The 15421-nt window shown below is 37.9% G+C and overlaps 1 protein-coding gene across 1 annotated transcript in view; it reads left to right on the forward strand.

The window, feature by feature from the left end:
• LOC127655199 (glutaminase kidney isoform, mitochondrial-like) overlaps positions 1-15421 on the forward strand; it is a 62299-nt gene that overhangs the window by 16576 nt on the left and 30302 nt on the right. Inside the window, exons 2-3 of the mRNA XM_052142852.1 lie at positions 14708-14804; positions 15178-15299. Of these exons, the coding sequence (XP_051998812.1) occupies positions 14708-14804; positions 15178-15299 (219 nt within the window). The remainder of the gene's footprint in view (positions 1-14707; positions 14805-15177; positions 15300-15421) is intronic.

Here is a 15421-nt window from a genome sequence, read left to right on the forward strand (position 1 = left end):
AAAGAGCTCCGCCTCCGCTTATTCCACAATGGTACATGCTTCTGAATGTACTTTTTTTAATCATTCCCTAATACTTTGGGATCTACATAATATAAACTGTGAAAGTTTAAACTCACCTACTTTATTTGCTTGAATAAATCCGGGTGTCTGTCTTTCATGTGCTTTATTAAGTTTGATGTGTTTCCTCCTTTCATCAGAAAATTGCGAAAGCAGCGTTTACAAATAGGTTTTTGCTGATCTGTGATGTTTCCCTTTTCATCAGCCTCAAATTACCTGGCTTTTTCCACTTTTCATTTCGACAAGATTCAGTTGAGGCTCCGCAGCAGCTTTGCTTGCCGCAATCTTTTGCTTGTTGTGAGCGTTCGAAAGTTCCCGTTCAAAAGTTCCCGCCTCTGCATGTGTACCGGGTAGACCCGGTACTCGATACCTTCAGAAATTCTGGTATCGTAAATAATATTTTGTTTGAGTACCGACTTGGTACCGGTATTTTTGACAACACTATTTATATATAGTATCTATCACAATTAGTAGTAACTATCTGTATATTTTTCTAAAATGTAAAAGCTTTTATATTAATTTATATGAAAATCACATGTGCAAGCCATGTGTCACTTTGATAGTCTACAATATAATTTTACCAGTATATTTGTTTAGGTGGAAAGACTCGTCACACAATGAATGCATCTTTGTGTTAGAATAACCTTACAAAGTTTTCAGCATTATGAACTGCATACAGGTACAGTATGTAAAGAAATGCAAAGAAACTCAATAATACATTGTTAATGTGCTCCTCAAAAGATACAAGGTTCTCAGATCTTAAAATAAACCATCTTATAATATCTTGATATATAGGTCTAAAATGTTTTATCATAACATTTAAATCTAAATGTATCAAATACTGTAAATAATAGAGCCTGATCAGTATTGTATTTTTATTATCAGTCAATAACTGACCATTTAAATAAATAATAAATTCAAATAAAATAAATAACGCTGGCGAGACGCCATCTGGGTCTGAAGCCTTCCTGGACTGTTGCTTCCGAAAGGCACGGCACACATCGTCTTCACAGATCTTGAGTGCAGATTGTGTAGCAGGAGGAGGGAGGAGGGGGGTTGCAGGAGGTGTTAATGTTTGTGTGAAGTGAAGGTCCGAGTGCATGTGGGGTGTGAAATTGGGCCTTTCGAATCTGCAGTAGAACACATTCAGGTCGTCAGCCAGTCGTTGGTCCACCACAGGGTTGGGGGTAGGAGTCCTACCTCTTGTTTTCCCCGTTAACTCCGCGATGCGATCCGCTCTGAACAGCTGGAAGCCCGGCAGATGTAATGCGCTGTCCGGAATGGCTTCACTCGGCCAGGTTTCTGTGAAGCACAGTGCAGCACAGTTTGAGAAGTCCTTATTAGTACATGTGAGGAGATGTAGTTCATCAGTTTTGTTGGGAAGAGAGCGGAGATTCGCTAGATGAATGCTCGGCAGTGCTGTTCGAACGGCGCGCTGACAGAGTTTAACCAGCGCGCTGGCTTGTTTCCCTCGCCTGCGTCTCGTAGTGCGTTTAAACAACACAGCTGCGCCTCCGACTAAAATGTCCAGCAAAACGTCTGAATATTCAAAAACCGGGAAAAGATTATCTGGTATGTGCTGCCGAATGTTCAGCAGTTCGTCCCTGGTAAAACTGTCTGGAAAAAGATTACTAAACACAGGACAAACAAAAACAACAAAAGAATTGGAGAGCTCCACACCAAGGCGGCCATCTGCAGCGCCATCGCTGACATAAATATTAGCTATATTAAAAAGGGAAAATGATGGGGTCATTGTTTATTAACTTTCCAGTATGTATTTTACAAACTAGTTATCAACTTACTGTGAAGACACCGCTAAACTCCACTTGGAGCCCACTCTGCTGGATAAACTATGTTATGACACCAATTTTAAATCACCCCAAGCATTGTTTTATGCATTATATGTTCAGAAAAAAAACATATACGCCGATATGATAAATCGGTCGGGCACTAGTAAATACATTTTCCTGTGAAATGTGCTTTAATTTGAAGTGAGAGATACAGGGGGAGTGACTTAAGTGCATCATAGATGTCACATTACTCACATCTGATTGGTTCAGCATCAGTTTGCGATCTCTAACCCAGAAAAAAAAACCTGCTATAGAGCAGGTTAGCCATTTAGCTAAGTTGTTATGGCAATGAACACAGATAAAAACCGGCTCAGTGGTAAAGATGCTGGCATCCACCCCTAGAGTTTGCTAGTTTGAATCCCAGATTGTGCTGAGTGACTCCAGCCAGGTCTCCTAAGCAATCAAATTAGCCTGATTACTAGGAAGGGTAGAGTCACATGGGGTAACCTCCTTGTGATTGCTATAATGTAGTTCGTTCTCAGTGGGGCGCGTGGTGAGTTGAGCGTAGATGCTGCGGTGGATGGCATAAAGCCTCCACGTGCGTTATGTCTCTGTGACAACGCACACAACATGCCACGTGATAAGATATGCATGGTGTGGATGGGCTAAAGCACATAACTGTTAATCAGATGGTCGCTGGTTCGAATCCCACAGCCACCACCACTGTGTCCTTGAGCAAGGCACTTAACTCCAGGTTGCTCCAGGGGGATTGTCCCTGTAATAAGTGCACTGTAAGTTGCTTTGGATAAAAGCGTCTGCCAAATGCATCAATGTAAATGTAAATATGCGGGTTGACGGTCACAGATGCCCGGATTGAGGCAAATCACTATGTGACCACGAGGATTTAAAAAGCACATTGGGAATCGGCATTCCACATTGGTAGAAAAGGGGAAGAAAATCCCCCCAAAAAACAAAAAAACATGCCACTGATTACATATTTCCATTTGGCACATGGACTAACAATGCACTCCATCAGCAGCACTAATTGTATAATACCTCCTATCCTCCACTCCATGCACACTGGAAAAACAAACACTTCACCATGAGCCTAGACAGCCCTATTTACAAAGTGGCTAATGCGTCAAGATAATTTTAGTCTTTGCTTCGAGAGCTGTCAGCTGAAGATAATTTAGATGGCAGCTTTATAGGTTATAGCATTTGTCAATGGAAAGATAGTGAGAACTTAGTAAAATAATTTGTAAGGGTGTTTTTTCTAAGAAAATTATGCTTTAGTTATTAAGGCTGTCTGATATTTGTTGAATTTAAGCACTGTTGATGACTTACATTCTTGGGCTAAGGCCACATTCACACTACTTTTCGTTTGAAAAGTATCATTTTCACCATGTTTTGGCCTTCCATCCATACTGAGACAACACCAGGTATAAACGCAGGCCTTTGGAAGAAGCAATTCATCATGGGTCGACCAAATTATGTTGACTAAATATAGAGGCAGTGTTCACACTACCTATACAGCAGCAGGGCTGATAATGACATTCCTAAGGACAGTACCACTACCAGCTGCTTGTTACTTATGGAAATGGGGCAGATTCAGTGTATGTTCAGTGTATTGGAAGGCCAGAGCTGTTTTGATGAAGTGTTGTTGCATTTTCACATCAGGGGGCTTGGACCATTCATTTCCAAATGATTTCCTGCCACTCAAATGTAAACACACTCTGTTTTCTGGCAACTAAACTGAGTGTTTTCTCCACTTGGTTAATATGCTTTTGTATTCACCTGATCTCCATGTTTACATGTACAATAAAAATGTATTAATGAATGAACGTTACATTTATATAGCATCAACCTGGATGATGCAATAGCAGCCATAGTGCACCAGTATGCTCACCACACCAGCTAGCAATTCATGAAAGGGGATTATTAGGAGGACATGACTGATAACAGCCAATGAGGGAATTTGTCTTTTTTTATAGTATAGTGTCCCCATCACTATACTGGGGCATTAGAACCCACAAAACCACAGGGTGAGCACCCCCTGCTGGCCTCCCTAATACCTCTTCGAGCAGCAACCATAGCTTTTCCCAGGTCGGTCTCACATCCAGGTACTGACCAGGCTCAACACTGCTTAGCTTCAGTGGGCAAACAGTCTTGAGCTACAGGTTGAAATGGCTGCTGTTTTAAGGCCAAATGAGTAATGATCTGTAATCGCCTTGAAAACGTAAGGGCTTGTTGAGTCAATAGTGTATTATAAATATCACATAATAGATAGTTTTATTGCCAATAACTGGTACAGTAAGTCAGTCAAAACGGAATTCCAATAATGGCCAATATTTTTTTTCCCGTTATTAACAAGAGAACTACCATTTACCTTTTTATGTTTTTTATGTACATGGGATTGCATCATGTCCTGCCAAAGTAAACATTGCTTATATTGATATCACAATAATCCACTGAACTTTATGGTCAACCAGATCCAGAGCTACACCAAAAGCTCTAGCAACAGAAAACATGAAATGGCCTTACCATTTAATAGATGCAATGCTAGGACGATTCATCGCAATCTTCTTTCGAGCAATCTCAATATTGTTTCTCATATCCGCATATGAGACCAAGGGCCCTATTTTAAGCATGCAAGCATTATGCACAACGCAATGCCTTAAGTCATAAGCACAAAGTCAATGGGCATGGTCATGAAGTTTTGGTATTTTCGTGCAAGCATGTGCTTAGGCCAGGCACAAGTGGGTTTTGCAAAATCATATGCGCAATAGGGACCAAGTGCAATGTAAATGGACTGTATGTAATGCATTAAAAGAACAGAAATATGGACTTGCATTCTTTTGTGCATTAACTGCATCCTTGATGAATGCCATGCATATTTATATGACAGTTACATGCACTCCTTTTATATGAATGGAAAATGTGATTCTCATCATAATTTGGATGTTTGCTCCTTTAAATTATAGAGAATGTAAGCATTATTAATAATTTTCTTCTACTGACACACAGATCATGGCTAGTATTTGCTGTGATTGTATCACTTCTACCGGTCAATATTGATTTAGAAAAAAAATAAATATTTATTGAAACAAACAAATAAACCAAAAATATTTCTAAATTAAAATTACACTTCAAACAAAACAAAAATGTAATCAAAATAACAAAGTGGTGAATAATAAGCCATGACCTGTAGATAGTTTTACAATATCCTAAAAATAATATTTTTTTTATCAAAATGGCTACGACGGATTATCAGTGGCTTAATTTAATGTTCCACTATATTTTAAGAGTTTGAACAAACTTTATTACCACCTGCTGATGGAATCTTCCAGCTTCAAATTTGCTTTATTTGGAGCTGTATTTGGACTTTGTGCTGAGTTAAGACGTGATATTGAACCGTTTAGCGCAACAACCAAATTCTTAGGAAAATAGAAAATCGTGCTTTGCGCCACTTAATTAACATACAATACACCCACAGTAGCGCAAATACTCCCACACACACCCATTTGCGCTTTGTGCTTGCACAAAAATTGCACTTAAAAATTGGATAAGACCTTGCACACAGTAGTAGCGCATTGCGCTTTGCTTTGCGCACTCATAAAAATAGAGACCCAAATTTCTTTGTGACATTGCGACTAAAAATTTCTTTGATTAAACACTAGTTGTTAAATGTTTAGATTTCATTCACCAGTGATTGAGTATTACGCTGTCGAAGAAGTTCATTATCCTTTCACTGCGGGTTGAGAGTAAAAGTTTGGTTTGACTCATTCCATTTATTGTGTCTTAAGACCAGATCCACGCAATCCATTTATCGTTGAAAAGTTTCTTTAATATCCTTTTTGTTCTTAACAGTCAATTGTTAAAATAAAAAAAAAAAAAGCAATTCGCGGTAAAGAAGCAATTTGAGTCCTCTTTCGTTAATATGGGCTTATTTATAGAAGCTCAGTAACTGTTTTTAGCATGTGTTCTACAAATCAATGTAAATAATTCTAAGTAGTATAAATTATGTATTAAACAATAAACTTGGAAATATAAGAATTTACGCAATATAATATAATATTTATTGATGAAATACATGGATTTGTACATTTTTAAAAACCTTACATGTAACCAAAATGATGAAAAACAAATAAAATCACAGTTTTGATAGCTAGACATACAGTACTCTTGCTTGTGTGATATTTCTTTAATATGAGTACTGTGTATTAAAGTGTTGCTTAAAAACAATCACTCTGCACTGTTGTGTTAATTTTGCATATAACCTAATCCTAAGTTAATAGAAAGACTGATTCAAATTGGTCAGTTTGACACTAATTTATTGATATTTTATGTTCTGTTGAAACTATTATACACAAATGGATGACCCATATACCATGGTAACCATAGTTTCAGCCAAAATACCATAGTAACTGCAATTATTGTTACCAGGCCTACTATAAAACTTCACAAGGTGCCACCTTCAGACTGTGCAAAAATGACTGCGCTTATGCCCTGGATGACACAAGCTACTGGTCATTATGTGCAAGGGAGACTTTGTCACTTGTCAGTGTTCAGGATCTTGAACAACTGCATTTTAGTTTGTGGTAGTTTTATGTACACATCATGCTTATAAAAAGGGATGTTGATCAAACAGAGGCATCATAAATTAGATTTGAAGACATGAATCTACAGTCTCTGCACAGCCTGTGGTTTTTGGTTACGTGCTGAGTCTGTCTTCTCTGACCCATCAGTGTTGCATGAATAGATGCTTAATGTTTGTTTTATTAAGTCTGCATGAGGTTGGGGAGCTATCAATCTCTTTGGGAATTCCTGGAATCCCATGGCAGCCTCAACAAAGATTATTTTTTTTATATATTCATATTTTTCTTTATGAAATAATTAACATTTTAGGTTTTTAAATTTGCAATAATAATTAACAGGAAATTATACAGCCATAATGTAACAGCTATACATTCATAAACAGAGTAATTTATACTGCAAAGACAAATGCAGAGGTCTAATGTTTTCACACAAACACACATTTATGTTCACTTACACTTACATTAATACCTCACCAAGACAGACATTTTGATTAAGAAATGCATTTGACCATACCCAGGCAGCGCTCCAAAGCAGCCACTTGTCAGTCAGACCTTGAGTACAGTAATGAATCTGCTTGCTTTTTATTATGGACATAGGGATGGTACGTTTGGCTTCCCTTCTCACAAAGGGACTGAGAAACAAGCAACAAAAGGAGAGGAGAATGTGCCAGACAGCCAAAGCAAACACCAAAAAGACCTAAGGTGCTAATTAGATCCCAAAGGTCCTGCACAGATGATTCATCCATTATCTTTTTCAAATCTGTCCATCTCTGTCTCTGTCACTCTCTTTGGGCAGAGTTGCAGACCTGCTGTTCCTGCTGTAAGCTGATACCGCAATTCTGATTAGCACACAAGTGATTTGTTTTTATCACATAATGCAGGCTGAGGCTCTCATACATTGACTGTAATACAAGTAATAGACCTCACTTCAACTTAAATGAGAGCACAAAAATAAGTTGTTTATTCATCACTGTTGCTGCTAAATCAACTTGATCAGATTTTACATCTGATTATCATAAACAGAAACAGCAGTATGTAAATTTGAATCACATCAGTAATTTTTGTTTAGTATTTTGCCATAATGATAATGAGTTGTTGACATGTTTATGGGTTGAATTAGGGGTGGGAGATATGACCTAAATCTTATATCACGAGATAAGAACTCCAGTCAGTGAATTAAATACTTAATATATTAAAGCCACTTCATCTATATTTGGAACAAGACAATCAATGTCAAAGTAAGAAAATAAATAAAAATCAACCTGTTTTCAAACATGAATCTTACCAAAATGCTAGATATAACAGTATGCCACATTTTAGTTAAAAATGTCGTTGACCAATATTATTGTTATTATAAACTTTGCTATAAAAAAAATTAAGATCTTCTCAAAGCAATGACAAAAAAATAAAACTTAAGTAAAAAAATATCCAATGAAAATAAACACTTGAAGTAAATAAATCTGAAATAAATATCACAAAGGATGAGTGAACGTTACATTTATATAGTGCTTTTCTGACACTACACTCAAAGCGTTTTACCCAGATAACAGGGGACTCTCCTCAACCACCACCAGTGTGCAGCATCCACCTGAATGATGTGACCGCAGCCATAGTGCGCCAGTGCGCTTACCACACACCAGGGATTTGTGGACAAGAGAGAGTAGAGTTGTAGAGCCAATTAATGGATGGGGATTATTAGGAGGCCATGATTAAGAAAGACTTCTTGCTAAATAAATAAATTAATGCAGAGTTCATCTTTTGGCTTTCATAATATTCTTTGGCCTGCTTCATTTTGAGGTGGTAAAACAGGTTTGTTTTATTACGAGTGATTATCGTTGTGCAAAACAGTTTGCAGATTAAATTGTTCTGCTCTGTACACCATGTCGCACCTGTTTTAATAACAAGCTCCTCTCCATTTTCTGTGTGGGCGTTAGGGCTGCACCTGACAATTATTATTTTTATCGATTAATCTAACGATTCTTTTTCCGATTAGTCGATTAATCTAATTATTAATTTGCAGATTTTTCTAAATTATTTTTATTATTATTACTTGATTAATACAACAATTAATTAACCCAAAATAATTATAAAAAACTTGTCTCATTAATATTTCAATATTTTATTAAATTATCTTGTCTTAAACAAACAAATGTACAAGAAACAAAGTGTGCACTGCAGGGCATTATTCTGCAACAAAAATAGCCCTGGCTTAAATGGTAATCTCCGTTTTACAGTCCAACATTAATTTTATTTGAGAGATTTTATGTTGGACTGCTAAACTCGAGGTTCACAATGATTTGATATTCCTCCTGAAAGTGACTTGAATTTTACATTTGTTTCATTTATTTTGTTGTTGGTTTGCTAAATGTAGATTACTTTAATTTTATTTTGGAGTGATGTAAATCTCAGTGGGGCAAGGAATATAATTGAAACGATTTACAGACTGTAACAGTCATAGAGTTGACACCATTTTGTTCACTCATACATGGCCGTTAAAGTAAACAGAAAATATAAAATGGCCAAATAACAAAATTAGATGACGCATGGTGTAAAGTTACGTTAGCAGCGGTGCAGAAATTACTTTTAACATGGGGACAATGAGGAAACATTTTGAAAATCTATTTTAAGTGACTACTACTAACAAACACGTGTTGTTATACTATATATCATGTTTGTCTGGGGACAAAAAGTCAACAAAACTTACGGTGCTGCCGTCTTGACAAGCGCTCTGGGATGCTTTCGCTTCAAGTGTTCGTTCATGCCGGTTGTACTGCTGTGATAAGCCATTTCCAATTTGCATATTTTACACAGCACCACATTGTTGTGTCTCTGGATAAAATACTCCCACGCTTTAGATGACCGTGGGCAAGTTTTTTTTATCTGCAGCTTGTTCTTTGGGGAATCCATGCTTAAACCGGGTGCTGCCATTTTAATTATTCCATTGCGACGCACCAACGCATATGAAAATGACGTATTTATGTATGTCGATGAATTGTCCCAGCCGTAGTGACTGTCGTCCTGTTCTGTGGAGATTTCTTTTCCTGGGTCAAAAATGACATGTAGTATGAGTAAAAAATAATAAAATGAGTAGCATGAGTGATCCCGCTCTGAGCTCTTCTGTCTCTGTAGCGGACCACAGTCACGTGAAACATTCTCATATCAGATGAGAAAATCTCTATTGGTTGACACTTTATATCGTCCACATGATATATATCATCATATCGCCCAGTCCTAGGTTGAATCATCAAGTATTCCTTCAGATATATAATTTTAAATCAGTTGCTCAGTTTTTTATTTTATTTTTTTAAAACAAAAATCAAGGTGACAGTAAAACACTCACAATGGATGGAAACTCAACCCGCATTTGAAAGCAGAGATGTCAGGATCATAGTTTCGTTAAAGCTCTTAAATTATTTTTTTTATTTATTTTTTTACTCAAGAACGATTTACTCGAATTACTTTTAGTGATAATCGGCATTATGCCACAAATGCTGGCAATAGAGCTTAGCTTGTATTAAACCAAGAACATTCTTTGAATTCTCAATTGTAATATCTGTCAAAGACAACAATTTATTCAAATGGGGATTAAGCAAATTATATTTTTTAAGTATGTTAAAAATCATGTGAGATTCCTTATTATACACTCACCTAAAGGATTATTAGGAACACCTGTTAAATTTGTCATTAATGCAATTATCTAATCAACCAATCACATGGCAGTTGCTTCAATGGATTTAGGGGTGTGGTCCTGGTCAAGACAATCTCCTGAACTCCAAACTGAATGTCAGAATGGGAAAGAAAGGTGATTTAAGCAATTTTGAGCTTGGCATGGTTGTTGGTGCCAGACGGGCCAGTCTGAGTATTTCACAATCTGCTCAGTTACTGGGATTTTCATGCACAACCATTTCTAGGGTTTACAAAGAATGGTGTGAAAAGGGAAAAACATCCAGAATGCGGCAGTCCTGTGGGCGAAAATGCCTTGTTGATGCTAGAGGTCAGAGGAGAATGGGCCGACTGATTCAAGCTGATAGAAGAGCAACTTTGCCTGAAATAACCACTTGTTACAACCGAGGTATGCAGCAAAGCATTTGTGAAGCCACAACACGCACAACCTTGAGGCGGATGGGCTACAACAGCAGAAGACCCCACCGGGTACCACTCATCTCCACTGCAAATAGGAAAAAGAGGCTACAATTTGCAAGAGCTCACCAAAATTGGACAGTTGAAGACTGGAAAAATGTTGCCTGGTCTGATGAGTCTCGATTTCTGTTGAGACATTCAGATGGTAGAGTCAGAATTTGGCGTAAACAGAATGAGAACATGGATCCATCATGCCTTGTTACCACTGTGCAGGCTGGTGGTGGTGGTGTAATGGTGTGGGGGATGTTTTCTTAGCACACTTTAGGCCCCTTAGTGCCAATTGGGCATCGTTTAAATGCCACGGCCTACCTGAGCATTGTTTCTGACCATGTCCATCCCTTTATGGCCACCATGTACCCATCCTCTGATGGCTACTTCCAGCAGGATAATGCACCATGTCACAAAGCTTGAATCATTTCAAATTGGTTTCTTGAACATGACAATGAGTTCACTGTACTAGAATGGCCCCCACAGTCACCAGATCTCAACCCAATAGAGCATCTTTGGGATGTGGTGGAACGGGAGCTTCGTGCCCTGGATGTGCATCCCACAAATCTCCATCAACTGCAAGATGCTATCCTATCAATATGGGCCAACATTTCTAAAGAATGCTTTCAGCACCTTGTTGAATCAATGCCACGTAGAATTAAGGCAGTTCTGAAGGCGAAAGGGGGTCAAACACAGTATTAGTATGGTGTTCCTTATAATCCTTTAGGTGAGTGTATTTCATCACAATGTATTTTGGTTTGTCATAGTTTATGTTATCCATTTGTTGCATGTTGCTCATTCAGTCTGCATGGTTTTTTTCTCTCCCTCATTGCTCTGCATGCTGTTTATTTGTAGTATGATTTGAACTGTCACTTATAGTCTTTAACCTCCAGTCTAACCAAATCAAAACTATTTCACCCAAAAATGAAACATTTTTACTCAACCTCATGTCCTTTAAACGCCATATGACCTTATGAAGAAGCCTCAGTCATCATTAACTTTTATTGAATGGAAAATAGATTTAATGAAAGTGAATGTTGACTGCTTACAACATTCTGCCTAACGTTTTTTTTGTGTTCCACGGAAGAAATGCTTTGGCTTTTTATGGTTTGAGTGTGTTTGGAAAAACATGATGAGTAAATGATGAGATTTTTTCTGAACTAACCTGTTTAATGGTTTCCTTTCTGCATTCCATAATTTTCAAAACTGAATTTTTACATATGAAAAAATAAAAAATAATAATTCTGAAATTGACATTTTCATGAAACCTTTTGATCTTTACTTAAATAGGACCTGCATTCAAATGAGACCACATAATATACAGGGAAATGAATTGAGTAAATGTAAATTGAGTGTGGGAAAGGAAAATAGTAATTCTGGACTGCCGTTAGGGGGGTAAATTAAAATGGTTTATGGTGAAGAGGCTGTGGTGGGAAAGTGGGCCCGTCAGTGCTCTTTGGGAGGATGTTTTGGTAGGCTGATGGGAATTACTGTGGTGGCTCAGTGCCACAGCAGCTTATGCAGAGCTCCATTAGAGTCAAAGCCATCTAAATGTGATAATGCAACTGCTAACTCTTAATATAACTTAACAAGAGTGAAGCTGTACTTGTGTATTGTGCACGTTTGCATTGCACAAGAGTTGTGGCATGACCAATGTGAATATAAAATATAAACAGTATTTTGAAGATTCTGCTATATTCACACTAATCTTTGAAAAGGAAACTGAGCATTTTGAAAATGCTCTCTATTATCAAAAATGTATGTATCCTTTGATTTATTACCATTCTTGATGCCATTTTCAATTTCACCACACTTTCTTCCATATTACACATCAGGGCTTTAAACATTTATATTAGGGATGTACGAATGTATCGGCTGCCGATATTTATTGGCCAAAGTGCATGAAGTGCATTAAAATCATCACAATATTCACAGTATTGCTTAATTTTATATCGGCAGAAAATCATCACGGTAATGTTGTGAAATTACAATATCGCCCAGTGCATACAAATATTTTCATAGCGGCTAGCTTGACCACGGTAACAGCAGTCAGGTACCGAAATTGGTCTGTACTCGTTAACAAGTCTACTGTAAGAAGACTGATATTGTTCCTTTTTTAAATTTTAGCATTGGCGTGGTACCAAAGTACTGTTCCTTTTGACATCCTAATTCCCTACTTATCATAATTTCAAAAATGGGCCTCATTTACAATTTACGTTCACTGACGGCCAGGGATGTAGTGGAGGCTAAACGCACGTAAACGCCGTTTACGCACCTCCCAGAATTCGGAAATAGCTTTTACCCACCTCCAAAGTGGGTTTATCCACCTCTAAATTGCGTTTATCCACCTCTAAATAGATAGTGCCTAAGCCATTTTAAATTAAGCTTATGTCATTTTAGTTTCATATTGTTCATTATTAGTTTCATAGGTTGTTAAACCTAAGACGAAGTCTTTCATAATGCGCTGCTGCCAGTGTTTCCCATGCGCGTGCATCGATATTGACTACTACCAGCTATATACAGCATGCTGACCTCAAAAATCCAGCTGTATTCTAACAATAACTTAGCTCTCCTTATTAGCTAGGCTCCTTGCATGCTGGCTAATAAGTAATAACTGACAGTGCTGTGTTGGACAGATTTATGCAGCGGTGTTCCATGACGGAGAGAGAGCGCGAGAGGTACGGGTGAGAGAGAGAGGGACGAGCAAGAGGTAGCCTAGTGCTGCGCGAATGCGCTACGGCTCTCTGCAATCAAATACGATTTTAAATAGGCTTAGTAAAAAATAAATCGAAAATCAATGTGTGGCGGTCAGCGTTGATATTTTGGCGGGCCGCCACAAATAAATGAACGTATGGGAAATCCTGGCTGCATTACTGTCAGTGTTGACCAATCAGCAGGAAGCAGCAGACTGCATCAAGATTCATCCGTCACTCACTAGCCCAAACGTCTCATGTAAAAATGGATATCCGGCAATTTTTTTTTTAAATATGTGGCACCAGATTCATTCTTCTGTCGTTAATCTGCACTATTTTACTATCTAAACTATTTTGATAATCAATTAGTCGGGTTGAGTCGTTTTTTAAGACAAAAGTAAAAAATAATTTGATTCCAGCTTGTTAAATGTGAATATGTTCTAGTGTCTTCTCTCCTCTGTGACAGTAAACTGAATATCTTTGAGTTGTGGACAAAACGAGACATTTGAGGACATCATCCTCCTGGGCTTTTGGGAAACACTGATCCACATTGTTCTGACATATTACAGACCAAACAAATAATTGATTATTCGAGAAAATATTCAACAGATTAATCGACTATGAAAATAATCCCAAATCCCTAATCATTATGTACAAGTGCATTGCATTGGAAGCCCTGGATATAAGCCTCCCTCTCTATCTCTCTTAAATATTTTTGTTCTCTCTGTTTTGTCATTTAGTAAACTTTATAGATTTCAACCATATTATTCCTTCTTGGGTCTCTTTAACAAGAACTTAGATTAATGTATGAATTGAATAGTGATTGTGTGACCTATGATGAGGGAACAACCAGTGATACCCTTGGTAGTACCATCAAATGATAGCCTATAGTGATGTCATCAGGATACACATACAACCGGTAGGCAGTGGCCCACCTTACAGGGTGACCACGTCGTGGTCCACCAGAATTTATAGTTTACCCACCTCTTTTTTTACCACTACACCTCTGCTGACGGCCATTCAAAAAAGCAGGTTTTCCACTAACTCTTCTCTGCCTGTTAAATGTTTTTCATTGAAATGGTGCTGCAAGCCTCTCTGTCTCTGTATTAGCCAGCAGTAGTGTTTAATCCCAACTAACCAAATTCTTTAATCAGCTTTATGTGCATTTTAACACATGGGCAGACACCCGACCAGTATTTCTATCAGGTCCTTGTGTTTGGATATATATTGTACATATTCAAAATCATGATATTCTAGGAGCACAGATGGACATTTTGTCTTTCTCTGCTGATCTGTGGTCCTGCTTGAAGCTGTTAAAATGTGTCACCCCAAGCTAAAATATCATATCCCATACTGTATTTTGTATCATGGTTGCTATTATATTATGAGTTATGGATTAAGGCGAGCTCACTCAATGTCAATGCACTTTTCTCTCTTGTTCCAGGAGGAGGAAGGCTGGCATCCTGCCCAGCTTGGAGGACCTGCTCTTCTACAGTATTGCTGAAGGCCAGGAGAAGATCCCAGCACACAAATTCATTACCGTGAGTGACAGCACTTATTATACACACAGGGTGTTTTGTTTATGTCTTGTGCTCGTAGGTCATCTGCAATTTATCTGTGTGATAGTATGACCATGATTGTATAAATGTGATGGGGCGAGCGTTTACTTTTACCACTTTGTTGTTGTTATTAATAGCACCACTAAATGGGGCACAGTCGACAAGCTGCTCGACAAAGAAAGTAGAACCTATATAAGATTATTGTCATTGATGATAGTAATGAGTAATGGACTGAAATGTGTTTGCATTTGAAAATGATCTGTGTTAACTTAGACACATTGGATTTGGATTCATGGAAATTACGTGTGTGTGTGTGTGTGTGTGTGTGTGTGTGTGTGTGTGTACGCGCATACAGGCACTGAAGGCCACTGGACTTCGAACAGGAGATCCACGGCTGAAGGAATGTATGGATATGTTGAAAGTCACCCTCAAGTCCACATCAGATGGTGTAATGCTGGACCGTCACCTTTTCAAAAAGTATGTTTTAATTGTCCTGTAGGCTTATATTCAGAGTACCCAATGGTCAAGGAAAAGCTGGAAATATCAGAGAATTTTTAAATTGTGATTTCCAGGCCTGGAAATCCAAAGGAAGATATAAT

The sequence above is a fragment of the Xyrauchen texanus genome, chromosome 14 (genome assembly GCF_025860055.1).
Source record: "Xyrauchen texanus isolate HMW12.3.18 chromosome 14, RBS_HiC_50CHRs, whole genome shotgun sequence".
NCBI lineage: Eukaryota > Metazoa > Chordata > Actinopteri > Cypriniformes > Catostomidae > Xyrauchen > Xyrauchen texanus.